General features: G+C 40.0%; 1 protein-coding gene across 1 annotated transcript; it reads right to left on the bottom strand.

The window, feature by feature from the left end:
• Window positions 1-8,720: 8,720 nt before the first annotated feature.
• On the bottom strand, window positions 8,721-14,323 carry LOC139724994 (deoxycytidylate deaminase-like). Its single transcript, XM_071636087.1, has 5 exons — window positions 14,215-14,323; window positions 13,482-13,584; window positions 12,738-12,873; window positions 10,760-10,973; window positions 8,721-8,841 (listed from the first exon to the last, which is right to left on the bottom strand). Exons 1-5 carry the CDS (start codon window positions 14,316-14,318, stop codon window positions 8,721-8,723), a joined length of 678 nt encoding a protein of 225 aa, XP_071492188.1. The 5' UTR covers window positions 14,319-14,323.
• Between the last annotated feature and the right edge of the window lie 12,707 nt (window positions 14,324-27,030).

Here is a 27,030-nt window from a genome sequence, read left to right as displayed (position 1 = left end):
GAAAACAAAAACAGATTGGATGAGTCTAAAGAAAAAACAAGAGACCCGCGGGTCTAGCGCTCACCTGAGTATCGCACGTTCACCTTTCACGCAGTCACTAATCTTAATTATTCACAGCTCTCTACCAAAATTTGCTTTTTACCAATAAATACTAAATGAAAAAAAAAAAAATTGACCAGGCAGTCTCAAGTGGAAGATGAAAATGTACAATAAGGGCATAAATTCTTTAAGATTCCTAAATTTGGGGGGATTGAGGGCCCACTGGGGCGCCCGGGGTGGGGTATGGTGCCCATTTTAATAAATTGAGATCCTAACCCCCTATAGGGATGCTATCTGCCCAGATTTGTGAAAATCCATCATTAGGTTTTCAAGAAGAAGATGAAAATGTACAATTTAGGCCCCCATTTGGACCTCCCCACCCCTCCCCCTAACCCAAAGAGGGGCACCCCTGGATCTGCTATGAACAAACTTGAAACTACAGTAATTAATGTACTAACTCTTAGTATTCTCTTAGCTCTATCACTTCTGATTCTAGAGAAGATTCCTTAATTTTGGGAGGTTTGGGCTCCTTGGGGCCCTCCAGGTGGGACTCGGTGCCCATTTGAAGAAATTGAGATCCTATGCCCCTAGAGATACTACCTACCAAGTTTGGTGAAAATCGGTCACGGGATTCTCAAGAAGAAGATGAAAATGTACAATTTAGGCCCCATTAGGACCCCTCCCAACTACCCTCGCTGGGTCCCAAGGGGACACCCCTTATTCCGCTATGAACAAACTTGAAACTACAGTCATCAATGTAATAACTCATAGTATTATCTTAGCTCTATCACTTCTGGTCCTAGAGAAGATGATTTTTAAAGATTCTTTAATTTGGGGGGGGGGGTTTAGGCCCTATGGGGGCCCCCTGGGTGGGGCATGGTGCCCATTTTAACAAATTGAGATCCTAACCCCCTAGGCATACTACCTGCCAAGTTTGGTGATAATCGGTCATGGGGTTCTCAAGAAGAAGATGAAAATGCACAATTTAGGCCCCATTAGGGTCCCAAGGGGGGCACCTCTGATTCCGCCATGAACAAACTTGAAACTACAGTCATCAATGTATTAACTCATAGTATTAACTTAGCTCCCATGGTTCTAAAGAGAAGAAGATTTTTAAAGATTCCTTACTTTTGGGGGGTTTGGGCCCCCCTGGGGGCCCCCTGGGTGGGGCATGGTGCCCATTTTAACAAACTGAGATCCTAACCCCCTAGGGATGCTACCTGCCAAGTTTGGTGAAAATCCGAATCCGAAAATGCGAATTTCAAGAAGAAGATGAAAATGTAAAAAGTTTACGCACGACGCACGACGGACGACGCATGACGGACGCCGGACGAAGAACGATCGCAATAGCTCACTTGAGCCTTCGGCTCAGGTGAGCTAAAAAAGCTAGTTCAAGGATGTCGCTTAACTCGGTGCTTGTGTATACGGACTTCGATTCTGATTCCTATGAAGTTCAACATACACTGTACCGTATGCCCCCCCCCCCCCCAAAAAAAAAAAAAAAAAAAAAAAAATTCAACGGGACCCTCCGCAATGATATCTTTAAAAATACATGTACAATGTAGTGAATCAATCTAACTACAAATTCATGGTATGAAGCTATAACTCATTGTCCACATCTTACAGAAAACCCCATTCGATTTGCTTCAGTGGTCAAAGAGAAATGAGGAGTTTTGTGGAGGATGTCAGGAATCCCTTTCCTCCAAGTTCTATTGTATTCACACAACAATCCACATTTCTCTGTGACCGCTTAACCAAATTGAATGGGGTTTTTCTGCAAAATAGAGCTAAGATGTTATATTTTAAGACTCTGAAGTAGCATTTACACAGTTTAATCATATTGCGTGTTATCAATGCGAAAATCTGATTGTATTTTTTTTTTGGGGGGGGGGGGACATACTGTACTATCATGTATACAAACAATGGAGAAGATTACAACTTGTGAGTCAGTGAGTGATAGGCAGCAACTATTTTTCTCAATCAAAGTCAATTTGAACAAGAAATTTAGTTTTCCCTTTGCATTAAAACACAATTTTCACGATTGTGTCTCTGAACTGCGAAGGTTGTTGTCGAATCCGATTTCAGAGATTTCAGCACAACTCGTGCTTTGAGTTGATCGGTGATACATGGACAGTGGAACGGGGGCTTTACCAGCCGATGCGACACTCGTTTTAATATTACATTGTATTTGAACAACTCTGAAGGCGTGAAACACACGATCGTTTACATGACGTCAGTTATAGCTTTGTGCTTTTAATAACAATACATTTATGTACTGTATCCCCTACGGCAAAGTGCTAAAGAAAATACACGTACAGTGTACTTAGATAGATGTGAAAATACAAATATGCAGTGACAAACGCCGCAAACATACTCAAACTCGAGGTGTTTTTACTTCAAGACAATTAAATAATGTCATACTTGTTCGATTTAGATCTTTAAAATGACGCCACATTTCCAATCACATGAACATAAATTTCAAATAAGATGCAGATTGAACTCCTAAATTAATCATGATGAACTTTGCTTTCTTTCCTAAAAAAGAAGAAGAAAAGAAACAACAATAAGTTTGTTTAACCCGCTGTACATTTCATATATTATTTTATACATCGCAACTGCTCATAATGACGATAATGCCCCCTTCTCTGGCCATGGTCACAATGTAAGTATAACTAATGTACTATACCGGGTGTCCCAAAAAAAGCGGAACGGTGGATTTTAAGTACCTTGCAGTCTAAAAGTTATATATCTTATGACATCATTAGAAAGAGCATCTTCCGCAGAAGACTATGATACCAAAATTATTAAATTTGGTTCAGTGCTTTTTATTCTACGCCAATTTCTGAAAATGCAGTCATTGTCAAATTTCGCCGGATTTTTGTGACTTATGAGATAATAATTTGAGTGCGACACGCGATCCATACGGTGACTATTGTGTAAGCTCGGTGATCCATGTCAACAAAAGATACAGCTTTCACATTGGGCACGGGCCAGGAAAAAACAGTGTGTGTGTGTGTGTGTGTGTGTGTGCGCGCGCCCAATATGAAAGCGTTATCTTTTGTTAACATGGATCAACGAGCTTACACAATTCACCGTATGGAACGCGTGTCGCACCCAAATTATTATCTCATAAGTCGCAAAAAATTGAAAATGACTGCATTTACAGATATTGGCGTAGAATAAAAAGTACTGAACCAAATTTAATGATTTTGGTATCATGGTCTTCTGCGGAAGATGCTCTTTCTGATGATGTCAGAAAATATATCACTTTTAGAACGAAAGGTACTGAAAATCCACCGTTCCGCTTTTTTTGGGACACCCGGTATAGGCCTACAAATCACCCAAAGCAACAGTTCTAATCATACGTGATCCAACGTTGACGCAGGGAGGTGCAAGAGAAGGAGAGACAGCTACATGCTCTCCTTTGAAGTCATGCTCGGCACCGCCGAGAAGTTATGCGTTCAACTATACAGGTGTTGCCCATGTGCTTTGACAAAAGAGGCATCAATAATCGGGACAAGCGCTCTCACATCTAGAAATACTTGCCCCTACTGCAATTCACTCTCCCTTTCAATGTGATGGCAACAATGAATTTGTGTCCCTTGAATTGGAGCAGCGAATCAAAATGCAGTGTAAAACTGACAATTTTAACAGCAAAGTTTAAAAGCACGCTGGAACACGCTTTAGCGGAGTACTTTATTTGAAAGATCAAAATGTCCCAGATTAAAAGATAGAAAACTAACATGCGGAAATGTGCGCATTATAGAAAAATATTAGGTTTTTAAGAGGGCCTAATTTTCAATTCATTTCGATTTGCGCATTACGAAGAAACTAGACATACATGTTTATAATATTGAATTCTTTCCTAAAGTATTCTAAATCAATTCGAGTATTTCATTTAAAATTTTACGGTGAAATAATTTCAGAAGCTTGTAATTCAACGAAAGGTGAAATGCGCTCTTCGTCTCCGAACTTCGTCTTGCAACGACAGCGGTGCCGAGCATGACTTCAAAGCGTAGTGGAATGCTAGACATCCCATTGTAACGCCTTGAACCCAAACATGTGTTTGCATGAATTACGAAGAGTTACCACTCCATCTCTGTAACACCTCCCTGATTGACGCAGCCATTTTCTAATGATAACATCAATTTATCAAGGGGAAAGTCCAGGCGATTTTCATAATTTCACATCATGTAGTACATAAATGGACATCTTCGTGTTGACGTTTGTGGGGCATGGTCCTTGAGCAGAGAATCCAATAAATTGTACTAGTATTCTGAAAAACCTAAAATTACACTGAGCAAGGTAACAGTTTCATCATAAGAATGCACGAGTGGGGGCTCACCACAAGAACGCATGAGTAGGAGGCTCACTATTGCAGAAAATTTAGCGTAGCAATGCAATTCCATTACAATACCGCTTGCTTAACGTCACCTGTGTAGAATTTATGCCTGCTTTTTTCTTTTGTTCCGCTTCTTTGAGCCCCCACGTATACATTCTTACGGTGAAGCTGCTATACATCACCATCCTTGTTCGTTGTGATTTGCTATAAATTTTTAAAACACTCTTATTCCTTATCCCTATCACTATAAATTCTGAAACTCTGGACTATAACCAATTTACTGTTGTTCAACTTAAAGGAACAGTCTGAAAAAAAAAACCCAATAACCGTAGTTTCCCTTTTTCTATTGAGTAACACTTATCAAAGTGAAATGCCACTTCATTTGCAAACACATTTTAACGCACAGCAAAGGGGAACCTCGTTATAACCAAAGAGTATAGAAGCGCACGCACTGCGTGCGCTTCTATACTCTTTGGTTATAACGTGGTCAGACGGCGATATACCCGACAACGAGGTAATTCTGCAGGTCCTATTCCTTTTTTCATGTACTGTTTTTTAATCCCTGATCATAACGAAATACCCGATATAATGAGGAAATTTCAGGGGTCCCACGCAGCTCATAATAACGAGGTTTTCAAGTATTAAACAGAAGTTTGAATGAAACTCAGAGACAAAAATGATGAAAATTAGTAATATTAATGCTATGGCCTACTACATCTCCACAATGTTTCAGTATGAAGGATACACTATCATGTTAAAGTTTAGAATTATTTTAAGGAAATGTGATGGATTTCGAAGTACACTGTATTAAGATTTTGACCATTCCCGTTGCTATTGCATTATAACAACGGGAATTGCATTAGAACATGAGAAGCATTGTAGTTTTGCTGTTTGTGTGACTATCAGACAGTCATTTTGAAAATGGAGTGCTACTACGAGTACCGAGGTACTGTACATCTGTATTTCTTTCCCCCTAATAAACAGTTGATTATACAGATATACATGCAATAATGTACTTCACATGTATGTCCTGAACCATCATCTAATACTAGTAAACCATGCCTCAACACAAAATCACTGATAGCAATAATTATAACTTTACAGCAAGAATTTTTTGCGGCATAACATTTTGGCGAATTGCAAATGGCGTTCTGCTGTACTGGCGCATTGAGAGACAAGAACTTTCGCGTGCATTTCAATTTCGCGAATCTTGACCTTGGCGAAATTCGCGAATACAGGTACTACAGCAATACACACTACAACCTGTGTAGCACAGTATCCATGCACATGTTCAAATGCGCTTTACAATAGAATTAATGAACAAGTGAGTTTTAGACTGTTTTTGAAGATGCTAGTTTGGAGACACTTGCTATGTACAGTAGGCCTATTGATATTTACTGCAGGTACATGTGGACTGCAGTAACAGTCATTCCGTGTTATTCTTTGGTGATGATTAGATGCTTCTGATTCAAGAGCAACCAGAGTACCAGGTGTTTCCAAATCAAGTGATATACTTTGCCTGATGATATAAATAACATTTACAACCTATCTGTACAGAAATATCACACCTGCTCAACAAGTGACTTTACTTTACAAGTGACTTTTAAATAATATTTATATACTTTAGCCTTTTTCTTCTGTTAAAATACCTATGGTGTTATATTATACATACATGTACCTCTCAAATGATGTCGTGCATATACAGTTGTACTCTGATTTCACATCATTGATTACCATAAACTATAAGAAAATGTCTGCATATCTGAATACACACACTTTGCATTCCATGTAAATCTGGGCTCTCACTGTACAAAATGTAAAGTACAAAATCACCTGCTGAAGTTGGCCAAGATTGGCAGTATGACCAAAATATATAGCTTCAGCATCAATTAAGCAAAGTTCACTGCACTATCTGTGATCGTTGTCATCTTTGAAAAATGACATTGTACAACATTCACTGTACATATGCATCACACTCAAGCTCATTCAGATTCTGTAGTTATTTGTTTGTTTGTTTGTGCGTGTGTTTACATCCTTAGGGTTTTAATCATGATTGAATATTTGTAAGAATTTAAAATCAAATAAACACTCAGTATCATACACCTGGAAAAATCTAGGGTCTGTTTCATCAGATACGTAAGTGTACCTAATTATACCATACTTTATCATGAAAACATGAACATCAAGTCATCAACTAAAAGTCTCTACATAAATTTCAGAATGGCCAACAAATAAAGTCCCTCAAACACAGCTATGAGAGACTTTCAAATCCATTTCAAGAAGTCTCTAATTAGTGTGTCTTACGAGCGGAAAGTCTCTCATCAGACTTTCATGAAACGGACCCCTGGACTCTTCAACGACTGAAAAGTATTATTTCAGTCTATGCTGTGTCCTTCAAAATGCTGTATTTCACATTCTGGTTTGTGAATCCTTAATTCAAACCAGGGCCTGTAATTCATCAATTGCATCCAGAAAAACTGCGATCAAAAAAGTGCAGTCTTTCACTGTGTTGACTTGTGGAAGACTTGGCACATTAAACTGTCCTCTACATGACACAGTACATGTCATGTCTTGGAAGGAAATGCATAAGAGCTACAAAATGGAGGTATTCATTGAAAGTACCTTGTCCCGAAATACATCAAGCATAGTGGCTGAATGAGTGCTGACACAGTTTTTTTTTTCATACAGAGTAAACAGATTACATCATTAATTAATACAATGCTTGAACTCCCATTAAAACAAACATGGTTATGACAAAATTCTTGTTACAACAAAGTAAAAATTCAAGTCCCAAAATTATCATATACAGGTCTGTATATATACACAGTGTATATATATATTCATATAGCTTACTCTTCACCTCTAGCAAGATTTCGATACAACAAAAGAAAAATGCCCATCACGAGGACTTTGATGAACTGGGAGTCGCCTACACATAAAATACTTATCAAACAGCACCTCAAAAGTCACATGATTTTTTTTTTTTTCTGTATGATACTTGTAACTACCAGTATACAAAGGAGACTGCATGTACATGTATTTTAAAAAAATATTGGATTGAAATGCCTTGTCAATTGCTACTGAGTGACTCATCAACAGGTCCTGTCTGTCAATCATATAAAAAAAAAATAATAATAATAATAATCCCAAATAGCTCTGTAACAGCATTTATATTGCCACATTCACCTGAATTCAACTAACATTCATAAGTTTCCTTGCCCCTGTGGAATACATATATATCAAGCTTAGATTGACATATTTTATTTCTAAGCCCTTACAAAAAACTACCACAAGCCTAGAGCGTATCTCACTGGAGGAGACTTCGCCATGACTTCCATGACTTGCACAACTCAAGAGACCCCAAAATGATTTGTGCTCTCAGCAAGAAGGGGACTGCAGGGTGAGTTCAGAGGCATCTTCAAATAAGATGACAATTCATTCATCCAGAAGTCACAAAGATGTCGCTGCAACATCTCTGAGATGTCTCTTCAGTCATGAAGACATTATTCCAAGGTCTCTGCTAGGTCGCCAATGGGTCAACGCAAAGTTGCGAATGGGTCAACGCAAAATTGCAGTCATCTTGGAGACCTTGGAAACTAATCAGTCTCAGCCACTTGGTCGCAACTTGGCCCCCGACTAGGAGATCTCGCGGAGACATCAATGAGACGTCAGCAAAAGCTTTTTACTTCCATATATTTCAGGAAATTTGTCAGAAAATGATGTTAGAGCTAAACACTCGACATCCACATGAGAACTAGATCAAGGCTGCCACAGAATATTACCACAGGCACTTTCAAAAGGTAAAATGGTAGACAAAAATCATCACAAACTATAAACTGGCCATCAAATTCACCTTCAGTCACACCACTGTTTCTACACTTGTTGATCCTTTGCCTATCATGAAAATGCTGTCATATTGACGATGCTTTTATGGTTGAGGTCAACTCAATGTGGCCAACAAGCCACAAATTAGCACTTAAGACCAAAAAGGCATACAAATGCACCATATCCAGTGACTTTAGTTTTGTGCTGTTTGCATTACATACATGTATTACCATGAAAGACGTGATAGAGTAACCTCTGATAGATTTATGTTATAATCATTTTAACCTGTTTTTGCTGTATGAAAACTTACATTTTGCATTGACAACTGCCCAAGTATACTCTGGAAAAGTCTTCAGCAGGTTAAAGTTCTAACCCTCTCTGAAACCTGGTAACTTCAAGCAATACAAAACACAGTTAAAAGTACCACTCTTATTACCCTGTATACTCTCATTTGTTCCATCGAGGGATACTATAAATAATCTCTTATAATACTGTACATATCACCTTACACCTTTCATGCTAGTCTATCAATCCCATTTACTAAAGAGGACACTTCGTCATCTATCGTTGGTCTGGCATCTGGGTCCAAAGCGTAAAAGTCGATGGTGAGCTCTTGTTTTGACGGTGTAAATTGCCTGAAAATCAGATTTTTAAGACAGTACAATGTATTAAGGTTGAGAAGAGTTCAGCTATGGGGCACACCTAATGTCCTCTTCCTAACAAAGGGCCTACCGCCATATGATGATTCTGACATGAATAAACATTTATATTAGGTGAGGGATCCAGATCTAAACAAGATTTGATGCAGCTCAATAGGACAGCTTCCTGTACACAAAACACCATGTCAAAACACTTAACTTAAACAAAAACTTCAAGGATTTCACTGTACTGCCTTGTTTGCCAGAAAACTTCATATGCAGGACTTCATGGAAGGTCATTCATATAAATGATCTCAAAGGTTAAAAACACAAGTTTTATTTTGTTCACGGGAGGAAGAATATCATTGTGCATAGAGCAAGGTTTTGTTATTCATGAGAATCAGATGGCCAAAGTATTTCATTTATGTTGACATGCCAGCTTTTGTTGACTGCTTCCTTAAATATGCCTTCCTGCAAGATGTTCTAGACAGTTTGAATGAATGGAGTACAATCAATAAGATGGTTGCTGTTTCACATATACTGTGGGTACATAAGTTTTGCATACAAAGTATACACAAATTTTCAGCAAAAAACAAACACTGATATCATGATCAAACTTCATATGCCAATTACTGTATGTAACAGTGGTATATTTCATGGTGTTTTAATCTTCATGAATTTTCCTTGTAGTCTGATCTTCACGAAATTGAACAACAAATATTGGTCGAGTTACAAAAACTTCAAAATGATCACCTTTTGGAGGAAAAGAAGCTGCAGACAGTTGTTATTATCTTTCAAGAGCTCACATTTTCATATTTTTTTTTTCATAAAGCGAATGGAGAGTTTCGAGTATTTTAATTTGTGATGGCTGCTGTATTTAAGTTCATATTGGGTCACTCCTGTTTTTACACTAACCTCTACATCCAGAAACCCCAAAGCTACTGTCTATGAATCAAATATAACACAAAATCTAGTGATGTAAGGGATTGTTTACTGAATATTTTGTGAATTGGGACATATACAACAATTTGAAATTTGGACAAATTTTGTGATCAACAACAAAACAAGTGGCATAAGAAATACAGTAATTTGGCATATATCAGTCAGCTCACATCTTCTCTAAAGTTTAAACAGGGAAGTGTAAGAAAAGGAGAGACAACTCCTGCTCTCCTTTGAAGGATGCGCGGCACCACCGAGAAGTTATGCGCTTAACAACAGGTGGAAATCAGGTGCTTTGACAAAAGAGAGCATCAATAATCAGGACTAGCGCTCTCACATCTAGAAATACTTGCTCTTACTGCATTTCGCTCTCTCTCTCTTTCAATGTGATGGCAACAATGACTTTGTATACCTTGAATAAGAGCAGCGAATCAAAATGCAGTGTGAAACTGACAATTTTAACAGCAAATAGTTTAAAAGCACGCTGGAGCACGCTCTGGCGGAGTACTTTATTTGAAAGATCAAAATATCCCAGATTAAAGGATAGAAAACTAACATGCGGAAATGTGTGCATTACAGAAAAATATTAGGTTTTTAAGAGGGCCTAATTTTCATTTCATTTCGATTTGCGCATTACGAAGAAACTAGAAATACATGTTTATAATATTGAATTCTTTCCTTGTACTCTTAATCAATTTGAGTATTTCATTTAAAATTTTACGGGGGAATAAAGCTTGTAATTCAACGAAAGGTGAAATGCGTTCTTCGTCTCCGAGCTTCGTCTTGCAACTAGAGCGGTGCCGAGCATGACTTCAAAGCGTATAGTGGAATGATAGACATCCCATTGTAACGCTTTGAAACCAAACATGTGTTTGCATGAATTACGAACGAGTTGTCTCTCCTTTTCTTACACCTCCCTGGTTTAAAGCACCACAAAACTCTTAGAGACAGATAATGTGATTAGAGGGGCACTCACCTGTATTCCACGTTGGCATAATCGAGCATGCGCCTGGATGCCACCATGACGGGCTTGTCGTGATACTTGTCAGAGAGGAAGATGATTTTCTTGATGCCTGACTGGATGATGACTTTGGCACATTCGTTGCAGGGGAAGAGGGCGACATACATTGTGCATCCTTTAACGTCCGCAGAATTCTTGTTCATGATGGCATTGAGCTCGGCATGGCAAACTAAAATTCAAAAATTGTGAGAATCACTTAATATCCTTTTCATGTGCTAGGCATGGAGAATATATATCAAAGAATGTTAGATCAACTCATGAGATGAAACAGTTCAGGAAGTAAATCTTTGCAATCTTACAGGAAGTGCACAAGGCAACTGAAAGAAGTTTCTTCTGTATTACCTGTTCATCAGATATTTCTGTTATTATCATTTTTGTGTGTTTTTATTTTTTGGGATGGGGAGGGGGTATGTTTTGTTTTTAACTCTTTTTGGGGGAGGGGTTTAGGGGAGGGGTTTGTGGGCTATTTTTTGTCGATAATTGCATGTGTAAATGTGGGCAATGTAATTTCATACCAGAAACTTTATTCCACAATCAATGTTTTAAACGCTAAAGAAATCAATTCATGCTTTATGTAAAGGCTGCCTGGAGATGCTTGCCACTCAATCATCAACCTACAAACAAACACAGACAAAACATTTCTTTTCTCCATATTAAACTTTTGGACAAACCCCTTTGTAACTTTTTTTAATTTGACTGTGATGGCACACAAAATCTGAAGAAATTCCTTGAAATTAAGGTTGCCTAGTGGACTCTGATGAAATCAAGAATATAGCACAGAGAGCCAGCTATATTAAAGATAATAAAAAGTTTTGGTACCTCAAAAGTGTCCTTGAATTTCCTTGTCTTAGTTTGTGTTTCAGGTTAAAGTACCTTTCATATAACTAACACTGTGAGACTTACTCGCCCCAAAGTGCTCTCATGTCTTAGTAATCATGCAATCTGCGATCAGCAGCCCCATACGCATAGCGACCAGCAGTCCCATACGCATAGCGTAATCGGGCTTCGCATTGTAGCATTCAGGATCATGACAGATTTAGTATCGCAGGGTAAATGTCAACTTAAAATCCCATAAATTCTTCAATTTGAAGACTTACCAATTAACTTGAAGTATTGAAAACAGGCTTCGGGCAACGTTTGGTTCTGCCTATAGTCCCTTTCTGTTCGAATTGATGACTGAATGTGAGTCGGTCGACAGGACCTTAGGAGAGCTACATACAGTACACTGAATACTACAGCCAGTGCATGCGAACACATCACATGCACACAAATTTCAAATCCATGAACGGATAAGATGTTTGTGTGCGCATGCGCTGGCCATGGTATCCAGTGTATGTAGCTCTCCCAAGGTCCTCTCGACCGAGTCACACTCAGTCATCAATTCGAACAGAAAGGGACTATTGGCAGAACCAAACGTTGTTCGAAGCCTGTTTTCAATACTTCAACTTAATTGGTAAGTCTTCAAATCGAAGAAATTTTTGGATTTTAAGTTGACATTTACCCGCGATACTAATTCTGTCATGATCCTGAATGCTACAATGCGAAGCCCCATTACGCTATGCGTATGGGGCTGCTGGTCGCAGTTAGCTATGCGTACAATGGGCTGCACGCTGCTGGTCGCAGTCAGTAGTTTCGTACAATATTTATCGACGCTGGACAGCGTCGGCTCTGGTACGAAACCATTATTGCATGATTACTGAGACATGAGAGCACTTTGGGGCGAGTAATTCTCACAGACAACGTACTTTAACCTGAAACACAAACCAAGACAAGGAAATTCAGGGAAGCTTTTAAGGTACCAAAACTTTTTATTATCTTTAAGGGCATTTGCTTGTTTGCTTGCTTCCTTTAGGAAACATGATAAATAAGTAGAAGCTCCACACTCCAAATCTACCCACAAAAGAAGATAAAGGTGTCATCTTATTTGTCTTACCATATGGATATTTCGTCTCCAACCAGTCGTCGTGGGTCCGTGTCCATGGCAACTCATCATCGCTGCATCCATTTGGCATGCCGTTGTATCCAATACCCACAATCTTCTTCTCTTCATTAACAATACATGCTCCAACCTGGTGGCATGGTAATAAAGACCAAACAGAACACTGACTCAACCACCTTGCCACCGTATATTCAGTAGCCAGAGGAATATGTTCAGCTCAAAACATTCAACACTAAGCACACTTCTTCCAGTGGGCTGATGTTTGACCCTTCTTTCTCTTTTTTGTTATTCTTTGTTTTACAAATCATGTGTGGTTTATGTGTGTGTGGGTGTGTGTGTTTGCATGAAGATACAAATCATATTCAATTTCAATATTTTCATGTCTTGGCAGACTAGGAAATTGCAAAAGAATGAATTCTACCAATAATACTACAACTACTACTACTACTACTATTACTACTACTTACTACTACTACTACTACAACTACTACTAATAACAATACCAATAATAATCATAATCATAACAATAATAAGAATAAGAATAATCATAATCATAATAATAACAACAACAATAAAAGCAATAATACTTTGGCTATTCTGGTGCCCACTTTACCAATTTATTTGATATATTCTTTTTTTTTTGGGGGGGGGGGCGAGGAGGTGAGAGAGTGAGTGTGTTTTTGGTCAGTAGTGAGGCTGTTTGAATGTTCGTCCTACCAATGTTCATTCTTAGCTTACCTGAGAGTTTGGATCTTTGCTCCGCTGCGCAGACAAAAATGCTACAGCCATGAAGTAGTCATCCCAGGGAAGGTAGTCAGCTCTCTTTGAAACTTTTGTGTCCCTGCATATGATAATTATGTGCTTTTGTTACCTACATACACACTTAAAGTTAACCAAAAAAGGAGAGAAAAAAAAATTGAAAGGCTCCCATGCATCTTGAAAATGGCCATGAATATATAAATACAAGCTAAAATGACATTAACAATATCTAAATGTAAAAAGTACACATTCTCTCTGCTTATCCATGACATAATTGTCATAATGATATTATTCATCCTGCCTTATAAATGAGACAGGTGCTCTTTCATTATGCGCTAGAAACATGAAGACAGATGTGAAATTCTCTTTTCAACATTCTCTTACTGTACATTTCTGCACAAGAATAATTGTGACCGTTTCATCACACAAAGACAGCACAAGGCTTTAACCCAAAACTGTAAAAATTCTACATTTTTTTAAAACTCTCCTCACACTTAAATAATGTGCTCTTCTTCTATAGATCTACCCTATATCTAGTCTGCATTTACTAGATCCATCTATGAAATTGTGTCTAATGTAAATTCCTCTTCATAAAATTGAACCACACGTCCAGATTTTGTTTTGTAATTGAAATGAACGATCTATACCTCATGACATACTGTGGACCCACCACAGACAAAATAAGACAAAACAAATTAGGATGTCAACTTACTCTGCTGTGCCTTTCCTGTTCTTGTTCCTGGTTGGGGTAACGGCAGCAATTTCCTCTGCAGTTTTGCCGGGAAGATTCTTGTGAGGTCGAGGAGGAGTCTCCATTCTGCCTTTTCTAGTGATTGAAGCACAGGTCGCAATCATTAATAATTTCTGGGTCACTGGATCCTACTTCACATAAACACTGAATTTCTGAACTGGAACACAATTATACTCTATTGGTTTAATTCAATTATTTTCTTTTTCAAGAATTAAACTCTTTTTTCAATACACCTGAAGTTCCGATTCTGCTTCAAGTAGAATGAGATCTATTGTTCTAGACCTTCTACGTTTAGTTTACCTAAGAGTATGAGTGCAAGGAAAATCCTACCATTGTACTAGAACAACATTTGTAGGTTGAGGACAATAAGGTGGGCGGATGTGGTTTTATGCACAGTATCTATAGCCCGTATCCAGGTGCGAGAGATGTGGGTTAACAGAAGAATGGTTGCTTTCAGATAAGTTCAGTGAACAACCACAACTCAAGTGATTTCACTGCCACGTGTGTGCATATCAGGGGCAGATCCAGGAATTAATACATTAAGGGGGGGGGGGGGGGGGGGTGGGCGGAAAAAAACATTTCTGGTACCATTTCCGGGTTTATTCAACTGACAAGCAAAAAAAAGAAAAATCTGATGCCACTACAATTGACTGACAAAGATGGTTTAAATATACGTAGACCCGGCATTTGAGGGGGCGCTGTTGGATGATAGTGCCAATTACGCTAGCATTGATATCAAGATTGCCGAAGTTGAACTGTCGAGAGTAAAGCGCGTAGGTGTTGCTAGGTAGAAGGTAATGTTGCTTTTGTTGTCTTCGCCTGTACGTCACGTCACGCAGACTGTAGTGATCAATGCCAGGGTGCGCGCTTCTTAGTATGATGTCACAGAAGAAGTGTGCTAAAGCTGTCATCATCAGCCGAATCATGACCTGAACTGTGATTGGACAACTGACTACAGTGGATCGGACTTCTTCTGACTCCTGGAAATGAGTCGATTAAAGCGTAAGCACCAAAGAGGATCATGTGTAGGTCTCTGTAGAAAACTTGCACCATCTGCCCACGTACACATTCGACTAAACCACTGGGTCTATGTGCCTTCTGAAAGATTAAACAGGGCGCACATGCACGCCCCCTTTCATTTTTTTTTTTTTTATTTCTTTCATTTTCCTTTTATTTCTTCTATTCTAAAAGCAATTAAAAAAGGGAGGGGGCACATGCCAAGTGCACCCCTGTGTGGATCTGCCACTGACCACAGTTTATGTAGAAAAACATGCACTTCATTTTACATTTGACCTACGCCGCACTGCTGCTCACTGAAAACAGAATTCTTTATACCTATGGTGATTCTAAGTACTAACGTTAAAGTAGTTTTAAATGTAATTCTAGACTTCTACATCACACAATTTTTGGTTTTTCAACTTGCACAAATTTAGAACCTCTACTCCCTAGTCTAACCTAGTAATATAACCTAACCGTTAGGCGTTAGTAATGTGGTATTTAAGTAGCAGTTAGTACTCACGTAACATGTTAAATAACACTTAATTATAATTAATTAATATTAATTTTTCAATGCATAAAAGATGTCCCTGGTCTACGCAAACCGATCGCGAAAGAGTTATTTCATGACCTGAATATTTAAAAAATAAAAAAAATATATATATTTTTTTAAAGTTAAGTCATGGTAACGGCACAAAATGTTTGACTCATGCGCATCCACAAGGTGAACAGGGGCCCTTCCTGTATGGAGCTCAGCCGACACAAATTGTTTGGATAGTAAGCACAACTAGTGTAGCGGCGTAGTGCATAACCGTGTTAGGCCTACTTCTCGTTTCCTCTTGCAGCTATCCCAAGGGTAAGATTATTGATACTGTACCACCAACACAACCCCAAGCTCCTTACCGCGCTTCCGGGAATCTCTGTCGGGTTCTCAATGGGTATCAGCAGACTCAGAGTAGATATTGGCCCCTTTAATTTGCAAGCTGGTGAAGTGTACCGTCGTAGGCGAACTAAAACTCTACGTGGGTTTGTTGTCGACTGCTTCATATGCTGCGCCACTTCATATATGCATGCCCGTCATTGACCGCCGCGCCCGCCCGATGCATACCGCCAGCACACGCCATGCACACGTGTATCTGGTGCAGCTGTGTTTTCGAATGAAGACGCGGGAAGGCTCCGAGACAACTCGACCCTGGATAAGGCGACCCGAACCCCAGCAGCTCGCTCGATGAGGTCGAGTCGTTGGGAGCGCAGGATCGAATACCATTGTGTATGTTATAATAGACCCATTTCTATACACCTTGTACTTGTATAGGGACTGAAAGCCTAAAGTACTGGAATTCATTTAGAGGGACGTGAGATCATGGTGGGGGTGGGGAGGGGGGGGGGGGGGGGGGGAGAGGTGTTGCCACCTCCCCCACACTCGTACACACACATGCACACACACACACTTTTCCCCTTGATATTAAATTTATTGATTTCATTCAAATCAATCGGGAATTGACCCATCCTGAAGATAGGTCACAAGGTGTAGGCCTTTTGAATATACTGTACTAGTATACGAATGCAATTCAAAACACTAACAAATGATTATCCATTTTTTAATTGATATTGCAAAGTTCTCTCTTCAACATAAATAAATCGATTATGAATCAATCCCATTATTAGCCGACGAGACCGACACCCATGAGTCATTGAGCCCACTTTCGAGTTCACAGCCCATGAGTTCCACACTAGGCATATTATTGAATATATAGGGCCTAGGCTGTATGACTCCGACTCGTGAGCTGTATATAACTCGTGGTCTGTATGACTCATGGGCTGTATGACTCTGGATGTCGGTCTCGCGACGTGCACCAAAAATATTGACATGAGACATAATTATAATCATATCTCTTGAATGGTAATAATTGTATCATGTTGAATCATTTCACTCACTTACAAAGCACCATGGGCACTACATTAAGAAAACAAAAATCACACACACACGTACACAAACACACTTTTTTCTTTTATTTATTTATTTATTCTATTATTATTATTATCTTTATTTTTTTTTTTTTGCTGCTTGATTATTGTCAGGTGATTTCAGGAAAGAAGTGTCACCCGACTATGGGAAAGACCTTTTTTTTTTTTATATATATGGCTACAAATTAACTCCGGAAGTGGCACCATAAGAAGAAGCCAATAAAATGCCCCCCCCCCGCCCCATCATAAAGAATGAATCGAAGTCCCTAGCTGCTTCCATAAAGTCGGCCCCTCACTTTAAAAAACAAGCAAGCAAGCAAGCAAACAAACAAACAAACAAACAAAAAACGAAATCACGTAGTATAGCGCCGTCCCTGATTTAAAGCGAAAAAAAAAAAAACACTACCACTCGTTTTTCTCTTTTGCATTTTCTCTTGCAAGGCAGACAAAAAGTTATCTGGGTATAGGACCTATGATGATTATTGCTTGAGATATGGAGCTTGAACCGTGTCTCTTTTTCTCTTTCATACTAAATGCTCTTCTTTATTATGCTTTGTTTCGCCAGGATGGTTTTACATAATTCATATCATATATCATATTATATAATCGCGCGATTTATATTTTCAGGGCTCATCGATCGTGTGGTATATGATCATTAGGATCATTAAAGACTACTAAAACAAACTAACAAACAAACAAGCAAGCAAACAAACAACAAACAACAAACAAGCAAACACACACACACTTGGTAAGTAGGGTGGCCTATAAACCAAAGATGGTAGAACCTCTTTGCCTATATAAAGGCCGTGTCACACCAGCCTTGCGTGCGACTTGCAAAGAACAATTTTGACTACCCGGAGGTCCCCGTAGTAGATATCCGCACATGACAGTACCTAGCATGTAAGTAGTCGCCCGGAGGTGCGCACGCATATTTTTTTACCCGCAACCGTGTTTAGGCCCTGTCACACCTTTCCGGGCAAGCTACTCGGGCTTGTTACGTGTAGGGATTTTCTGATAGCATACCGGACATTTCTGAGGGCGGAAAAGGATTTGTGCGAGTCAGCGCATGTGTCTTACTTGCTGGACGCGTTATACTTGCGAGTATACTGTGTGACCTTTGTACCAGTCGCGTGGGGGCTGACAACTTAGTGAAGGAATTCCTCTCATGGAATGGCTGAAATCTCACAGAATATCATTATCTTGGCTGCATACGGGACTGCGAAGTACCTGCGTGGGAATTGCCTGAGAAGTACTGCCGCTAAGGGTCTCCTACTGGCGTTCTGCGTGTACCTCTACGGGCATTCCCGCGACTCACCCGGAAAAAGTTTTGGTCATGCTCAAAACTTGGCTGCGGTTAAATCGGACTTGCGTGAGCACCCCCGGGCAACTACGCGCTAGATACTGTCAGGTGCGGACCAACTGCGGAGAGCTCCTTGGAGTAAATTTGTTTCCCCGCAAGTCAAGCCGCAGAAGTTCCCCCGTACGGTATGACAAGGCATGAATGAAAATTGCAAACATTCTTATTCGCCCGCTGAAAATCTTCTACGTGCTGGAAACTACCTCCTCGCCACAAGCCCGCGTTATTGTGTGACACGGCCTTGAACCCTAAAAAGACTGGGGGGAGGGGGGCCTAAAAGCCCCCCCCCCCCCCCCGAAATTTCGCGCGATCACTCTGCAACATGCAATGCTTTCGCCGCGATGCTCTATGACTTTTTTTTTTCAAGTTTCCCGCACATTTTGACACCAAATTTGTGACGCCCGGGGGTACGGTTCTGAAGTATAACATTTTGTATACATGCATGTGAGGCCGAAAATGGCTCAAAAATGTGATTTTGTGTACAAAGTCAATGCAAATTGAGTTTTTTCACATGGTTCATAATTATAAATATGCTTATTTTTACTCTCAATGGCTAAAATTAATTTGTTTTAGGAGTATTATGCTTAAAAAAAGTGTCTGCCACAAATTTTGTAAAAAAAAACAACAAAAACAAAAGGTCGAAAAAACAAACAAATATACATAAGAAATTCATGAAACAATAAAATAAATAAGAAATTAATTTTGATACCGAATTTTTTTTCAAGTGCATTTGCTAAGAATGCCACAAAGAATAATTAGACCCAAAATGAGCGCTTTTGGAGCTTTATTTACTGATTTAGATCAAAGAGTCTGGGGTGGTATTCTGAGGTCGTAATTAAGTCTGTAATTAACTTCGTGATTAAGTCGTGAAGTTAATTACCCCTTAATCATGGGCAAAATCGGTATTCTGAGGACGTAATTAAGGTATGATTAAGTACCCTGTAATTATCTTAGGTCCCTCCCATCTAATTGTTATTCCATCCAATCAGACGCGTTGTTAGAAGCCAAAATGATGATTGCACGCGCAAATATGCCCTCAATGCGCGCTCCTCCACGCCCCCTGTAATTACAACCCAAGAGCTCCGTGCGCACACTCCGGTATTTGATTACAACCCCTCACCTACGCATGCGAAGATCTCAACCTCTTTGCTCACATAAAATGACAAAATTCCTCGAAGATCGGCTATATTTCTTTTTTTCTCTGAATTCTACGGATACCACGATAACAACATTCAACCGCTCCTCGGTTACCGAAGACGGTAAGCATTGTCGTGGCAGAGAAAACACGATGTATTGCGTGATATCGGAGTAGTTAATGACACTCTTTGGTATCATTAAGTTTTCCATTAACTTTCATACTTAATTACACCCTTAAGGCCACCGCACACTACACGATCCGACTGGTCTTAAAGTCTTAAGCCAAGCTGGGTCTTAAGACCAGTCGTACGACCGGACACCGCACACTATACGACCCGACGGTAAAGCGCGCGCAGTGCGCACTGCGTGCGTTTGCATTTTGCTGCATTGTGAATGGCTGAAAGCTCACGACTGGTCGTAGAGATTCAACATGTCAAATCTCTACGACTGGCGCTAAGACCCAGTCGTACGACTAGAAAATGGCAAGACTGTGACGTCACACTTCTAGTCTTAAGGTCTTAAGACCGGTGAATCGGGGCAAAATCGTGTAGTGTGCGGCGGGCTTTAGAATACCGATTCGTAATTAACTCTGTGATTAAGTCCTCTCAGAGGTGCACGCGCATTGATACGCGCAAACGCGTAAGTCATTCCCGCCAAAACGCTTGTTGCTATGGTAGTTAATATACCCCCTACTTAATCATGCTCTCAGAATACCAATTCGGTAATTAAGTGCTAATCAGACACTTAATTAGCTCTCAGAATACGGCCCCTGATTTCTTGCATAAATTAGCATAATTAATCAAAATAAAATAAAAGAAGACTATTTTGGAAAATTTAAACATACGATCTTGTAGATTACATCGCACACTACCATTGTGCAAATTTTCGCGGCGATCGCGCGATCCATGGCCGAGATCTTAAGGGGGGGGGGGGGGGCCTTTAGCCCCCCCCCCCCCTCCCCAGTCTTTCAAGCTACCAAAATAGCCCAGTCTTTTTAGGGTTAACGTACTGCTCGCGCCGTTGCAACCAACGCGTTGGTTGTATGATTTATTCAGAGGGCGTATCCATACTGCGAATAGCCGTATGGGGATATTTTGTTTTGTTGTTTTTTGTTTTATTCTTTTGTCTTTGTTTTTTTTAGCTGTCTTCTCCCTCCCTCCCCCTTCCAAGGAAAGAAAGCGTCGATACAGTCAAAGTTTTTCTTTTGTGTTTGTGATTTTTTTAAAATCGTTTTATCCCGTTTCTTCCGAAGTGGGCGTGTGCCGCGGCCCCTTATAATTCACATGAATGCATCATTCACGTTTATACAATGTGAAGAAAAAAGAATAGTACACAATCACTTACAATCAGTTACTCATGGATTATGTTCAGTGGCGGATCCAGAGGGGGGCGCATACAGCACACGCCCCCCATTTATTTTTCTTTAAAAACAAAAGAAAAAAAAAAAGAAACCCGGAAGTGGTACCAGAAATGTCAGTTGCGCCCCCCCCCTTTACAGAATTCCTGCATCTGCCCCGATGTTGATAGGCCTATATAGGACCCATAAGGCGTTTAGATAGTCTTCTATCAATGCAGAGGTATCATAATTATGACAGGAGCCTGAATGCATAGTAGAACTTAAACTAACCAATACGTTAAAACGTAATAAGTCCTGGAATAACCTATATAAGTATGTGTCTAGTGAATTAAGGTACAATTCATATTCCCGCACAACTTTTAAGGTTTTGTTTAAATCTGGTCGCCGTTTATGTCGCAGGGTGGAATGTTAAGACAATTAAAATAAAGAAACTTCCACAAGTAGTTCCACCTGTATCAGTGAGAAACAAATGGAGCCTATACATTCCCTCAATCGACATGTGCATACACGGCATTCATAAACTGCGGGAGTATAATAACCATGAATATTTAACAAATTAAAATCACAACCGGATTGCCCAACTTTTGTCAAGTTTCATGCATGCAGACATGTTCTATTTCTGCACTCATTGAATCCACATAGGCCTACAGATGGGCTAGTTTCCTTGAAAACTTAGAAAATTACAATATAGGACCTAACTTTTACAAATATTATTTTTCTATTTTAATTCGTATCATCATCCTTCCATAATGCACATGCGGCGATCCTACATTCATCCTGTTCCATAATAGTAAAAGTATATAGGGCTATAGGCCCTACCATCTGTTCCTTTTTGTCAGGTGCAGTTTGTTATTTTGAAAGTTCATTTAATTCAACTTGATTTTATTGTATTTTTCATTTCCAACAATGCAAAACATCTATACATACACAAAATAACACAATACAGTATCAATGTACTAACGAAGAAAAATACGTGAAATTAACAATACGCATCACAGATGAATTTGCAGGTAAAGGAGGAGACGTGCTGAAAAACTCAACTTGTATGATTTGCAGTATCCTCGTGGACAATGTAACTAAATAACACCAAGGAAGCAATTTGCTTATAGATATAAAAAAGTACACACACACATAATAATCATATACACAATAACATACACAAACAAACACACAAAGAGACAGACAAACGCAAGTAAGCTCACTTGTTAAAGAGAAAGAGAGAGAAAAAAACAAACAGAGTGAAGGGAAAAAAAGGAATTATCTTGGAAGGAGAAACAGAGGGAGACATGAGAACAGGCAAAGACCATAGAAAAGGTGAGAATTCAAGGAAAACGCGAGGCACAAAATGTGATGGATTACTTCGATAAATATAAAAAAAGAAAATAGGTAAAAAATGAGTACATGTATGACGAACAAGAAAGAGAACTCAAAGTTTTAATTCCAGCAGTAAAATATAAGGATCATTCAATTCAAGGTTATACTGAATCTATAGGCCTACTAGGCCTACGGAAAATCAAAGTTTCATATTCCTATATTAAATCCCTGCGAAATAAGGTTCAAAATTCCGAAGGTTTGTTTCAATGCACCTTTTATTCCTTTTTCAGATTAATGAACTTTACTTCTTATATTCGAATTAAGAATAAAGCTTGATAAAAGAACCTTCGGAATAACGATCTCAACATCTTTTCAGGGGCGTCACCAGCTTTTTTTCAAGGGGGGTGCGTTTTGACACTAAATGTTTACGAGATTTTTTTGGACAGACATTTGGAATATAGGAAGCTCTCAATCCCTAGACTTTTACTGTTTTTTGAGGGAAACCAAGCGGGGATAGGGCAACGGCGCGCCGGTAGCTAGGATTTCATCGGGGGGGGGGGGGGGGGGGGAGGGTGTGGAAGTGCCGGAGAGGGTTGCATCCCTTATAAAGGATTATGGAATGACGGTGTGAAACGACAAATTACTGGCAGGGGAATGGCATAACGACTACATACGAGCGAGCGGAGCGAGCGAGCTTGGAAATTTTGACATTTTACAGTCCAAAAAACTGCCGTTTGTAGCCATATTTTTTTTTGCTTTGTAAACTAAGGGGGGGGGGGGCGCACCGAGCGCAACTGCTGGCAATTACTGGCAGCAATATCAGGTGAATGGCATGATAATTAAATGCGAGCGAGCAAAGAGAGCGAGCTTGGAAATTTTGACATTTTACAGTCCCAAAACTGCCATTTGGAGCCATATTTTTTCGCTTTGGAAATAAAAGAGGGGTGGGGCGCAACGGGCGCAACTGCCGGTAATTACTGGCAGCAACATCAGGAGAATTGCATAACGACTACATACGAGCGAGCGAGCGAGCGAGCTTGAAAATTTTGACATTTTACAGTCCAAAAACTGCCGTTTGTAGCCATAATTTTTTGCTTTGTAAATTAAGGGGGGTCGCACCGAGCGCAACTGCTGGCAATTACTGGCAGCAATATCAGGTGAATGGCATAATGATTAAGTGCGAGCGAGCAAAGAGAGTGAGCTTGGAAATTTTGACATTTTATAGTCCCAAAACTGCCATTTGGAGCCATATTTTTTCGCTTTGGAAATAAAGGAGGGGTGGGGGCGCAACGGGGGCAACTGCCGGTAATTACTGGCAGCAACATCAGGAGAATTGCATAACAACTAAATGCGAGCGAGCGAGCTTAAAAATTTTGACATTTTACAGTCCCAAAACTGCCGTTTGTAGCCGTAGTTTTTTGCTTTGGAAATTAAGGGGCGCACCAGGCGCAACTGCTGGCAATTACTGGCAGCAACATCTGGTGAATGGCATAACAATTAAATGCGAGCGAGCGAGCTTAAAAATGTTGACATTTTACAGTCCCAAAACTGCCGTTTGTAGCCGTATCTTTTTTGCTTTGGAAATTAAGGGGCGCACCAGGCGCAACTGCTGGCAATTACTGGCAGCAACATCTGGTGAATGGCATAACAATTAAATTCGAGCGAGCGAAGAGAGCGAGCTTGAAAATTTTGACATTTTACAGTCCCAAAACTGCCATTTGGAGGCATATTTTTTCGCTTTGGAAATAAAGGAGGTGGGGGGGGGGGGTTCACCGGGCGCAACTGCCGGCAATTACTGGCAGCAACATCAGGAGAATTGGGTAACAATTAAATGCGAGCGAGCGAGCTTGAAAATTTGACATTTTACAGTAAAAAACAAACTGCCGTTTGTAGGTATATTTCTTCGCTTTAGAATTTAAGGGGGCCCATCGGGCGCAACTGCTGGCAAATACTGGCAGCAATATCAGGAGAGCATAATGATTACATTCGAGCGAGCAGAACGAACGAGCTTGAAAATTTTACATTTTACAGTCCAAAAACTGCCGTTCTTTTCTTAGCCATATTTTTTCGCTTTGGAAATTAAGGGGGAAGGGCACCGGGCGGAACTGCTGGCAATTACTGGCAGCAACATCAGGTGAATTGCATAACGATTAAATGCGAGCGAGCGAAGAGAGCGAGCTTGAAAATTTTACATTTTACAGTCCAAAAACTGCCGTTCTTAGCCATATTTTTTCGCTTTGGAAATTAAGGAGGGCGCACCGGGCGCAACGGCAGGCAATTACTGGTATCTAGCAACATCAGAAGAATGGCATAAAGATTAAATGCGAGCGAACGGAGCGAGCGAGCTTGAAAATTTTGACATTCAGTCCCCAAATTGCCGTTTGTAGCTATAGTTTTTCGCTTTGGAAATTAAGGGGGGGGCGCACCAGGCGCAACTGCCGGCAATTACTGGCAGCAACTTCAGGAGAATGACATTACGACTAAATGCGAGCGAGCTTGAAAATGTTGACATTTTACTGTCCAAAAACTGCCGTTTGAAGCTATATTATTATTTTTTTTTCGCTTTGGAAATTAAAGGGGGGGGGGCGGACGCCCGGTGCGCCCGGTGCGCACTCCCCCTGGATCCGCCACTGGTAGTCAAGGGTGTGGGTTTATGTTCATGACTGGGGGAAGTATGACCAGCGAGGTGGCGTCGAAGTGACCAAGTGGGGAAAGGATGTCCAAAATCTGCACTTTAGAGCATCCCCTAAACTAATTGTGCGTGTTTGTTTGTGTGTGTGTATTATATGTAGATGGAAAAGTTAGGAATTAGCCCAGGTCAAGTCTTTTTATTGGCAATGCAAGACATTTTTACATAGACTAGTATGTAAAGCAACACTGCAAAAGCAATGATCTAGCTTTGATATAACGAAGCGTAAGGTACAAAGGTGCTGTACATTCTACATCACATTGCGCAACATTGTAGCGACTCTTCATTCGGATGTACTGAGTACACTGCGCACATCCTGCTTACCATATGCAGAATGCCAACCAGGAATCACGCTGAATCACAATCTTTTGTCGGGTCCGGGCTTTTTGAACAATGTTTCACACTATATACCTATCTAATTATGGTTAAAAGAAATCATAGAAAAATGTCTTATTTCTTGATCACCCTTTCATTCAAAAGCAGTTTACTAACACTTGAATTACTATTTCGGTAAGTCTTTTTTTTTTTTACCAGCTGATTATGAGGGGGCGCACCCCCCCCCCCCCCCGTAGTTACGCCACTGCTTTTGGGTGAAATAATTGGACAGATTTCTTGAATTCTAACAAAAAAGCAAGACAATCTTTTCACCGCGGGAATTATGATCATGTGGGGTGGGGCAAATGGTGCGCTTGCCTTCCAATATTTTTATGGGGGCAACATTTTTGTTTTATTTCAAAAGCAAGAAAATTTCTCATTTCGGGAATTATTAATTATGGGGGGGGGCAAAATTAAAATATGCTTGCCCCTCCAATATTTTATGCGGGTAACTTTTTGTTTTTCGGTCCAAAAAAAAAAAAAAAAGATAAGAGAATCTTCTCGTCTCTGGAATTATGGAGGGGGGGGGGGGTTGGGCAAAATAATATGCTTGCCCCTCCATTTTTTTTCATCTTTTTTTAATGAGGCTAAGGCTTGCTCTTGGGCTGGCAATATGGATTGGTCAGAAGTAATGTACATAGACCAGAAGTAATGTACATAGACCCTACTATGTACTTGTAAGTAGCACACGTACATGCAAACGTGTATAAGTGCTCGGTATCGTAGGGATGTACAGTACGGTCGATAAATAGTAAACACTGTAGAATACTAATAGATATGTATAAAATCAGTGCTGCCAGAACTAGGGGTGCGAATTGATTTTTGTGTGTGTGTGTGTGTGTGTGTGTGTGTGTGTGTGTGTCCCTGGTGCAAAATATGAAAAAAAAAAAATAGAAAAGAGTAATTATTTAGCGTCCGGCGTTGAGGTCGCTCGCAGACTGATTTTTATTTTTTTTTTCAGGATCTGAAGGGGGGTGCGTTCGCACCCAACGCACCCCCCCTGGTGACGCCCATGCTTTTTCCCCTTAGAATCAGTTACGAACCTTCCAGCGAACCTTACTGGGCCTATTTCATTTTCGGACTAACAAACTTACTAGTAGCTCAGATATTTTGGCGTATGGGGGGGGGGGGGTGGGCGCAACCGGTGCACGCCCCCCCCCCCCCCCACTTTCTTTTTCGTCCAAAAGAAAAGAAATGTTACAAAATGAAGTGAAACCCGGAAGTGGCACCAGAAATAATAGTTGCGACCCCCCCCCCCCCTTTACAGACTGATTCCTGGATCCTTAACCTTGGTTATCGTGATATGTCTTGAGAAAATAGCATGTTCTTTGTTAATTAATCATTGCTTGCTATAAAAAAAAATTGTCCATTTTTTTTTCCATTGGTTCACTCGTTGGAAAAACATTATGAATCCAGGGACTTAGGTTCTATTCGGTTCTAATTATTTTTCACGGTGATCTACCATCAAGAGATTCACTTGGACACCGTACACCATGATATTAATTTCGTCCACTGATGATTGACCATTATAGAACCTCTTTGTGATAGACGAGGTCAAAAAAGCTGGCGCACATGCTCATGCAC

This window comes from Diadema antillarum, unplaced genomic scaffold (genome assembly GCF_040938485.1).
Source record: "Diadema antillarum isolate AM-2024a unplaced genomic scaffold, OU_Dant_1.0 seq00000009_RagTag, whole genome shotgun sequence".
In the NCBI taxonomy this organism is placed as follows: Eukaryota; Metazoa; Echinodermata; class Echinoidea; order Diadematoida; family Diadematidae; genus Diadema; species Diadema antillarum.
This window is presented reverse-complemented; position numbering and strand designations above follow the sequence as displayed.